Consider the following 10,410-nt stretch of genomic DNA (forward strand, 5'->3'; position numbering starts at 1 on the left):
GACCTACTATTGTATTTACCTTTGTTGGCATGTCATTTGACACGGCACATTAAGTTAATTTCGCTAGATGGCGGTATAGATGACAAATACCTGTAGTCTACCAATACACGTTTAAGAAGAAGAAGAAACACGAACTCAGTGCGCATGTCATGAGCGCATGGTGTTGCGGTATTTTGCTACAATCCCTTCATTTCATTTAATGTTAATCTAAAATGCCACCAAAGGGAAAAGGTGGCAAGGGTGGTAAAGGTTAGTGGTCCATTGTAACTGCTCTGTTGTTACGTACGTGTTACGTTCGCTCAAAGGCATTTACATCAATCTAGCTCGGTAGCAAACAAACTTCCTTGTGACAATGTAACGTTAGCTAACTTGTCTCACTGGCTTTGATCTTGTGGTTTGTCATTGTTTTCACGGCTGCTGTGTTGTCACGTTGTGCGAGGAGCAGCTTCCGGAAGTGCAGACGCTGAGAAAAAAGAGAAAGCGCCAAAGGGAGGCACCGCTGTGAAGGTAACGTTGATGACGCCACCTTCTTCGTACCCACAAGTCATTTTTCGATAGAAAGGAAATTATTTTCAGAATGAGGTGTTTTAGTCTGGAACAAATATTGTTCTTGCGGGGGCAGCACCGATGAGAATGAACAAAAAAAACATGTACACGTAGTTGTGTTCTAAATAGACAATAACGTCATGACCTGTGGAATCATTTAATGTCAAGGAAGGGGGGGGAGGGGGGGGGGACGCTACGGTTTACGGCTTATTTATTTTTAGCGTGAGAAAATGGATGTGTGGCGCGGAAGGGCGTGACTAAAGACCGAAATGAGTGACACTTGAATAGGTATCTTTTTTTAAATAGATCTAATTATATCTTGCTTGTATCTGATTTTACTTTATCTTTTTTTTGTTTTGTTTTTTTGTCCTTATACCAATTCACCAAGTCTGAACTCCTCAATGTGTGACATTATGTGGCACTAAAGGGTTTCTGATTCTGATATGTCAGAGATGTAGTTAGTTCTGTGAAGAAAATCAAAAGATTGTGTTTGTATGTCTCAACTATTACTGAGGGGGAAAAAAGCATCATGGCTGCGAAGACGCAACTGTGTGTCACAAAGAAGAGTGAGCGCTAGGGCCAGCAAAGTATTTGGGGATTTGGGAGCATTGTCTATGTCATATGCTGTGTTCATGATCTAGTACTGTTTTAGTAGTTTCTTTCCAACCCCTGTTTTTTTTCTCGATTGACATCCATCTGTGCCGTCTGTATTTTCCTGCAGGTCCGGCACATCCTCTGTGAAAAACATGGAAAGTGCATGGAAGCAATGGAGAAGCTGAAGGCTGGAGTCCGCTTTAGTGAAGTCGCTTCACAGTACAGTGAGGACAAAGCCAGACAAGGAGTAAGAACTTTCACCCATAATTGTTTGTGCAGTTTTGTTCTTTTTTTTTTTTTTTTAACATGACATCTTTTTAATAGCTTGATTCAACAGCATTGACTGTAAATTTAAACCGAGAGGAGCGTATACATGCTAATATGATAAGCAGGTCTAAACGTTCATGGGTGATTGCTTTGCTCACTGTTTTCAAAATCCAGCTTTGCCTTTATTGTTCAGCTTCACTATTAAAGCAATAAGGTACGAGAGGCTGTACTTTATCGTCCAATAATGTAACCGTTTGAGGGTGTAATTAGGCCTGACGTGCAGCGGAGGGCTGGCAAACCTCGAAAAGTTACATTATTGAAAATAAATGACTGCCTAAAGTACCTTATTGCTTTTAGAACACAGTACTAGTGAAATTATAAATGGTAAGTAAATAGCGGCCTTTCAGCACAAAATAGTTGTAGCCACGTTTTGTATCACATTTCAACATTTCATCAGGAAAAATAGTCCCTGTACGTGCATGTAAACAGCATTGGGTCCCACACCATCTCATTCATTCATGTATGTCATGTATGATGTATGTCTACATCATGTTTGTTCTGATCATGATAGGGGGATCTGGGGTGGATGACGCGAGGATCGATGGTTGGACCTTTCCAAGAGGCAGCGTTTGCCCTCGCTGTCAGTACCATGGATAAACCAGTCTACACCGACCCTCCTGTCAAGACAAAGTTTGGCTACCACATCATTATGGTGGAAGGAAAAAAGTGACATAGGATGTCTCAATATTTTCAAATATAGACATACAAGTTACACTGTGCTATATTGTGAAAGTGTTCTTTTCCTGATCTTACTGTTTTGATACAAGTTTTGCTTTTTAATTTACAGAATATTGAAGAATAGAACAATTAAATGATCTTTGTGTGTCAGCTTTGTCTTTGTCAAATGTACACACCGTACTAACAATTCAACCTGAAGGAATCCTCTTTAAAGCAAAACCTTTACATTTTAATGATTCATTGGATATAATTTTCTGTCTGATAAGGAAATCTAACCACAAGCAACCAAATAAATGTATTTTTACTCAAGTAGTACAAATTGATTAGGGTTTGTGTCTTTGTGTGAGAGGAAGTGATAGATATAGATATGATAGGAGTGTAAGCTCCACTCTTAAAAACCTATGCTTACAAGTATTGCAGAAAGGCAGTGTGTGTCCTTTAAGCAATATGATGTTTTTGGACAAAACAGAATCCATGTGAACATGAATTACATTATTTTTTTTGTATATAACTTAATGCCATCGTTTAGTGCTAACTGGAAGAGTAGAACCATTTATTATTGAGATAAAAACGAAATTTTGTTGTACAATGACAATAAAAACCTCTTATTTTCTTCACCAAATAAAAAAAAAAAGTAACAACTAACTGAGCACGGCAGCTGTAAACTAATGATCATTTTCAATATCATTTACTCTGCTGTTTAAGTAAACAGCAAATCGAGGGCAAGGAGATTCTATCATCCTGCATGTTTGATGAACATTTCATTTTGCGCAAATATGTCCTTCCCCAAACTGCGTCAGTGTTGCGTTTATATCCCGGGTCACAGCTTCTGATCAACGACGATCCAAGCTAGCAATACAAAGACGTAGGTTTGTCATCAGTGTCGCGGGGCCGTGCTTTCAACAGCCCACTGACGTCATCCGGCGCGCTAGGTGGCAGTGGAGCGCGCGCGTTGCGAGAACGCAGCCGGCATCAGGAAAAGACAGTTGACGTTGCTACGCCTCGCTAGATGATTGGCGAGGTAAGATGGCGGCGCCAGAGGAGCCAGAATTATCTCAGGCGCAGACAGAAAAGCTCCTTCAATTTCAGGTAGACAGCCTAAATTCCACAATAACATTCGTCCATTTGATCCCCCATATGGTAATACACAAGTGTTGGTGCCGAGTCACCGTAAATAGGGGGAACCGTCCGTGTTTGGATGCTTTTTGCACAGTCAACTTACCCCACAGCCCACTAGTGTTAGCCGTCAACTTGAGCCACAGCTAACGCTAGCAAAGCTAGCTGGTATTAGCTAAGCTAGCTAACAAGTTATGCGACTTGAATGGCCACGGGTGTACCTAAACTCATTACTGTTCATTTTATTATGTTCAAAGACATACCAAATCCAACTTTGATATTAACGAACATCGCTCGTGCTGCTTTCTTAACTGTAATCTATAGGACGTTACGTCAACTTAGCTAACGGTGACGCTCCATGTCCACTGACGCTCCCAACTTAGTTAACGTAAAGACTGGCCGAGTACACATTAGCACAGCAGTAATGATCGAGCGGTTAATTTAGTTCGATCAACTGTTTTTAGCCATGCTAAATGCAACGTTTGGTTTCATAACGGTGCGAGTAATGCGATGGTCCCACGCATTCAAACTGTAAATGTAGCCTACTCCAACTATGACATGTTTGTTTATCTCTTAATGTTAATTTGTGTCTAATGTGTGTGCGTGTATACAAACACAAATGGTAACAGAAAGATTCACTCGAGGCTTTCAGACTGACTTTCGTTTAATGTCTAACAGGACCTAACTGGTTTGGAATCAATGGACCAATGTCGTCGAACATTAGAACAGCATAATTGGAACATAGAGGTAAGTCATATGCTGAAATACACTTGTTGTTTTGGGTGATACTAATGTATGCAATATCTATCTCAGTATATTGAGTAAACTAAATGTTCATGTTATCACAAAAATTTGTCTGCCATGCCAACGTTATGCTTGAGACAAATAATCGAGATGTGCTTTAGTTCAATAGATTCAACAACGTAATTGTATTGAATAATGCTACTTTGTATAACAGACCAGACAGTTGCATCCTTTGACAATTTAAAAAAAGGCAAAAGTCTTGATTGTTATTTTGTGCTACAGTGTTAAATGAACCTACACTGCACGTTCATTACCACAACTATACTGTGTCGACTTTTCATTCACTGTCCCTTGACCACAGACATGCCATTATGATACTCTTATGACATGAATATAACTGTCAACACCCTGCAACTCCAACAACTCATTTTTGGCATACATGTATATTGGGAAATATAGATTTGGTTGGCTTAGTGCTGATCATACGATAAATGAGTCAAAAATGCTGTCATCTATTCATTGTAACAGCAAAGTGTAACATAATCGCTCACTTCATCAACTGGTCTTGCGTCGCCATGCAGTCAGTCATTCAACGACATCCTTTTGCGTTTTCAGGGCCTTAGCTTAGCTGCAAAATTTTGCCAGGTTTGTCCACAGATACAACTGCGATTGTGACGGAGAGTGTTATCGTTGAGTGATGCAAACACTGTCACAGTTGTACAGAAGAAATTTACGAACACAACATCAAACTATTGATGTAAACAGTGTTGTTTCATATCTCTCATTAATTTGAAAATGTATCAATGCTCCGCCTAATAAAACCCTGCTCTATTGACGTCTCAATCATATGCAGACTTGTTGACTCTAATATGATGGACTGATCTGTTTCAGGCTGCAGTACAGGACCGACTTAATGAGCAGGAAGGAGTTCCCAGTGTGTTTAACCCTCCACCATCCAGACCATTACAGGTTAATACAGCAGACCATAGGGTATATAGTTACATCGTCTCAAGGCCACAGCCCAGGGTAAGTTTGCAGCTTCTTTTAAAGTTTGTGTTTTAAGATAAAATGTCTTCAAAGATGTTTATTGTTTTCACCACTAGAATATCATACTGGTTTTCTCTCCAAATATTCAATAAAACTATTGTCAATACTTGACACCTCAGGAATTTAGCTTGACAGTATGCTTCTTTAAACATCATAGGAATATTTATTTATTGTTTTATTTTTTTCAGTGATAATGTTATTGTTATATTTTTTGGGATTTCTGGAATTTTTTTGCCTATTTTCTAATGTCTAATTGACTGGGTTATTTCTTTCAGGGGTTAATAGGATGGAGTTACTACTTGATAATGCTACCTTTCAGATTTACATATTACACACTTCTGGACATTTTCAGGTATTTTAAGCACACAAAGACATTTGAGCTGCAGAATAGAGGAAGGTTACTGGTCACCATAATGTTGTCAATCTTTTCTCCAAGGTTTGCCCTGCGTTTCGTGAGGCCAGATCCTCGTGGCCGTGTGACAGACCCGGTCGGTGATGTTGTTTCCTTCATTCATAGTTTTGAGGAGAAGTATGGTCAGTCTCACCCTGTATTTTACCAGGGAACATACAGCCAGGTGAGTTCATTGAGGATATACCCAATTACAAACATTTGTTTTGCTCTGAATCATTGTAGTTGTCAAACAAGGTGACATTTTTGTGTTTCCTTTTTTCCATCCTATAACATCTAGGCACTGAATGATGCCAAACGGGAGCTCCGCTACTTATTAGTGTACCTTCATGGTGAGGATCATCAAGACACTGACCAGTTTTGCCGGTATGACAGTTACTTCCTTATCTACGGCGATTGAGTTTCAGCTAGGGCTGCACGGTATACCATCAGTATACCGGTATATGATTTCCAAACTGAATGAATTTCTCATGTAGGGTTTATACCGGTGTTACGCCGTAACAACTGACGTCGCTCTTTGGCAGGCAGCAGAATTTATTTTTACACCTCATCGCAACGGGGCCGGAGTTAGAACTTTATACCGACAATGAATAACCCACAACAAACACTCTTTAACAGGGTAAAACAACACAACACAACAGCTTGTGACACATAAACAATTTGTAACACTAATAATGTTACACTGCCGAACTGGATGAAATGGATTTTTGGTCATACCGTGCAGCCCGAGTGTCAGCCGTAATAACCTGTCGCACAGCGCCTCTCAGCGCTCGTTGTTGCCATTGTATTTCTGTGCATTTTGCTTCTGTTTGTTTTAACTCATGAGCATCCTGTGCTCTTTGCTACTTGCTTTAAAGAAACAAACGTTTGTCCGATCTTTATTCCTCCACGTGCACAAGAAAATGTTTTTCCTTATATAAATGGTAATTTTGTGCTTTTAATTTGTCCCTTTCCCAGCTCCACCTTATGTACAGAAGAGGTCGTAACTTTCCTCAACACACAAATGCTCTTTTGGGCATGCTCAACCAGCAAGCCTGAGGGCTACAGAGGTATTCCAATTGATTGTTTTTTGTGTCAGCTTTTCCCTCACACACACATGGGCACACTTCATGTATGCCTTCTGTATGAAGGAGATAGAACACAAACTAAAACTGGAACATTAGAATATCCTTGACCTAAGATGATTGTCCTTTTTATGTATTCATAGCATGCTAGCTACCACAATGACTAAATGGGATATGGTTTAAAGAGTTGACCATCTAATGAGATGAATCCTATGTATCGAAGCATTGAGATTTGATGTGTGTTTGAATATTTGGGTGTGTTTCAGTGTCCCAAGCATTGCGGGAGAATACCTATCCATTCCTGGCCATGATCATGCTGAAGGACCGCAAGATGACAGTGGTGGGCAGGCTTGAGGGTCTTATTCAGCCAGAGGACTTCATCAATCAGCTCACCTTCATCATGGACGCCAACCAAACACATCTGATGTCAGAGCGCATGGAACGGTACTTGAATTGAACATACTCTCAAAGTTCCCCCGAAATGAGACAACTCTTGGTTGTATGCCTCAGCCAACCAGTCAAGTTGATCATTTTTTATCGTATTACTGCGTGATGATGTCATCATTTCCATATTCATTCTTGAGTTCTGGACAAAAATCCTGTTCTATGTGGTCACAGTAATATTTCACCACAATGTAATTAGTTCAAATGGATGCTTGTGTCAAATTGAGAGGAATTGTGGCATTAAAGTAGTGGTGGGCGGTTTCATCACTGTCACCAGATCCCTAGATGAGTCAGCCCGTAAATCTTTTGTACAGTGCGGGTCTAACGGTGCCTTATCGGCACATCTTCAAACTCTTTCTTCCCAATGGGTTGAAAGGTAAAATGTCCAGGTTTTTTCAAAGATGCAAATGGTCCCATACCGTACCCTCTTACCCACTCATTCAGTAGGACTCAATGCTCCCATCTGCCTAACAAAGGAGACTAGAGCTTAAACAAAACATTTGTATGCAAAATGCTATTGCTGTGAGGTTGGAACAAAGTTTATTTCATGTCGTTTCTTCGATTTCGTTCTCTTCAATTTGTTTTTCTTGAGTCCAACCCAGGGGGATCCCCGCCAGTACTTCAGAAAGGTTTCAGTTTTAAAGGACGGAACATCTTTTGTTCCAGGGAGGAGAGGAGCCAGACCCAAGTGCTAAGGCAGCAGCAGGATGAGGCCTATTTGGCCTCCCTCCGCGCCGACCAGGAGAAGGACCGAAAGAAACGGGAAGAGGAGGAGCAGCTGAGGCAGGAGGAGGAGAAGGTCCGACAGACTGCTCTGGCTGAGGAGCGAAGACTACGAGTGAGTTTTACCATAAATACTTATCTAGACACCGTATGTAACATGAGTGATCCATTGGTAGAAATGCAACATAATATGAAGTATTTCTTCTTTAAGGTCTGAAAATAAGAATGAGGTTTTACTACATTTTCCTTGTTCTTTCTGATTTCTGTATTTTTTCCTAATTTTCTTTTTTTACAATCTATTTTTTTGTGTAACATATTCAAAACAGTTTTTGTAGCATAATAACGTAGATTATTTAAACAAGTCATAATTCAATCCACACTAGCTCCAAGCAGCTTATAATATATTATTTAGAATACAAAAGTCCAGATATAGTTTTACCAGAGGAACTTTTTAAGTATGCATATGTATTTCTATACATGTTCTCTATAGATTTAACAAAATATAAGGGTAAAATGTACACTCCCTTTGCAAAAGTGTGGTGAAAACAGGTCCATAGTTCTATAGAAAGCTAAGTGGTAGTTAAAACTTTTTAAAAAGGAAAGGCATGAAAATTACATTTTAATTGACCTAGACCAGGTGGGTTAATGGGCTTGAAATAACCCCATTAATTCATCAGGAAAAATGTGATGTTAGGATATATTATTGTATGGATGTGACATTTCGCACCGGCTCATTGCAATCTGCTACCTCACTGCTAGATGGTGTATGCATAAAGTTCTTAGTTTATTGTTTCATGTTGGCAATTTTCTTTTTGACTCAAGACACTTGAAGAGGAGAAGGAGAGGAAGTCAGAATGTCTTCCCCCAGAGCCACCTGCAGATGATCCTGAAAGTGTCAAAATAGTGTTTAAGCTGCCCAATGATACAAGAGTAGAGCGACGGTTCCTCTTTGGGCAGTCTCTGACGGTGAGTAACACTGTCAAGACCCCCCCCCCCCCCCCTCCCCCCCAGCACACCCGGTTGACCCATATTGATTATCTTATACCGTGGTCTTCAGGAGATTTGACAATGATAAGCAGAGCTTGCTCAAATGGCTCCTGCAGCCCTTTCTTTCCCCTTTATTCAAAGCTCCACTTGTGAACACATTTAATTTTTTCTTTCAGCATCTGTTATGGCTCTCACATGACGCACAATAAAATATTACATGATTAAAAACCATTTATTCTGTATACACCATGTGGTTATTTGCCAGTTCACTTGACTTTTTTTCTTCTTTCTTTCACAGGTGATATACGACTTCCTCTTCTCTTTGAAAGAAAGCCCGGAGAAGTTTCAGATCATTACAAACTTCCCTCGTCGAGTGTTGCCCTGCCTTCCGACTGAAGAGCAACCCAACCCTCCCACACTGAAAGAGGCGGGACTCAGTCGCTCTGAGGTCCTTTTTGTTCAGGACCTTACAGACGATTAATAGATGACATGCCTCCTGTAAAATGCAAATCAGTTTTCTCCAATGCCCAAACCCCAGTTTTTTTCTTATTAAATGGCCATTATGCACAAGTCATCATTGAGATAACATCCTAACCTGGAAAAATATATACCCCCCCCTCTACATCCACTCCTTGTTTGGTTGTGTCTACAGGGTTCCCAGTAGCCTGAAAAGTCTTGAATTTTATCAAAAAAGTCCTTCCTTGAACTAATCTTTGTATTTGTGGGCACAAAGACATTGTTTCCCCTGCACTAGCTATCAAGTAGTTCCTGTCATTTCTCACCAGTAACTTTTGCAGCATAAATCATCTACTGAAATTTACTGGAACATTAGCATAGCTTTATGCAAAACTAGACCCATATCCCAATGACTTACCGTTAAAGCGACTGCTGAGGGCAGGTTTTATTAAGACCCACTGACACTCTGAGGATGCAGCATGGAAAAGTATGGATTTCAATGATAGTGTGAATGCTATTTTCATGTCAATGACTCGATCCTTGAGCCATGTGTCCAAAATTGATTGAATCTTTTGCCCCCCCTTTGCATGTTTCCCCTCGAATGATTATCAAGCACAGTGCTGGTGTGGAGTGGTGAGCATTGCTACGATAGTGAATCTATGTGGCGTGGAAAACAAATGTCCTACTTTAAGGAGTAGGTTGTTGGATTTGGACTAAAAGTAAATATGGGAACCCTGTTTTAAATGAGCCATGACCTGTACATAAGTTAGATATTTAAAATCCCCAAATTGACCTTACATTTTTTTTATGTTTTTTGTCTCATGAAATGACCAAATGCAGGTTGTTTACTATGTGAAGCAGACTGCCTCAAGCTATTGAAGTAAAAAAAGAAAAAAAAAATACAATACTTAACGGGCCACAGTTTTCCATGTGGCTTCCTCTAATAAAGTACAAGTCTGCCCATAGTGTGCCTGTGGTTTCTCATAGATGCCTGTTTTGCCTGTAACATCTAAATGGGCTCATAAGATGTACTTTTCCAACTATAAATTAAAGAATTTAAAAAAAGTGAGTTTATTGAGAATGAAAAACACTTCTAGAGACTAAATCTCACATGTAATGAGTAATCACTTTAGAAAGTGTGTGTTTTAGACCATGTTTAATTGTATTTTATACACAAACGCTTTTATCTCTGCCACACAATATAGGAATATTGGAGAGCCCTAATATATACACATAAATGTACATACGTATGTACAAGGCCGTTGATGCTCCGGA

The 10,410-nt window shown here is 39.8% G+C and overlaps 2 protein-coding genes across 2 annotated transcripts; both read left to right on the top strand.

Annotated features, from left to right (window-relative positions):
- Positions 1–96: 96 nt before the first annotated feature.
- On the top strand, positions 97–2,468 carry pin4 (protein (peptidylprolyl cis/trans isomerase) NIMA-interacting, 4 (parvulin)). The gene is made up of 4 exons (XM_037459714.2): positions 97–249; positions 446–507; positions 1,268–1,387; positions 1,979–2,468. The coding sequence occupies exons 1-4, from the start codon at positions 213–215 to the stop codon at positions 2,135–2,137; spliced, it is 378 nt and encodes a 125-aa protein (XP_037315611.1). The 5' UTR covers positions 97–212; the 3' UTR covers positions 2,138–2,468.
- Positions 2,469–3,129: 661 nt separating this feature from the next.
- On the top strand, positions 3,130–10,100 carry faf2 (Fas associated factor family member 2). The gene is made up of 11 exons (XM_037459707.2): positions 3,130–3,234; positions 3,940–4,008; positions 4,897–5,031; positions 5,328–5,404; positions 5,489–5,627; positions 5,742–5,827; positions 6,419–6,510; positions 6,792–6,969; positions 7,636–7,807; positions 8,515–8,658; positions 8,978–10,100. The coding sequence occupies exons 1-11, from the start codon at positions 3,172–3,174 to the stop codon at positions 9,158–9,160; spliced, it is 1,338 nt and encodes a 445-aa protein (XP_037315604.1). The 5' UTR covers positions 3,130–3,171; the 3' UTR covers positions 9,161–10,100.
- The last annotated feature ends 310 nt before the right edge of the window (positions 10,101–10,410 follow it).

The sequence above is a fragment of the Pungitius pungitius genome, chromosome 2 (assembly GCF_949316345.1).
Source record: "Pungitius pungitius chromosome 2, fPunPun2.1, whole genome shotgun sequence".
Lineage (NCBI taxonomy): Eukaryota > Metazoa > Chordata > Actinopteri > Perciformes > Gasterosteidae > Pungitius > Pungitius pungitius.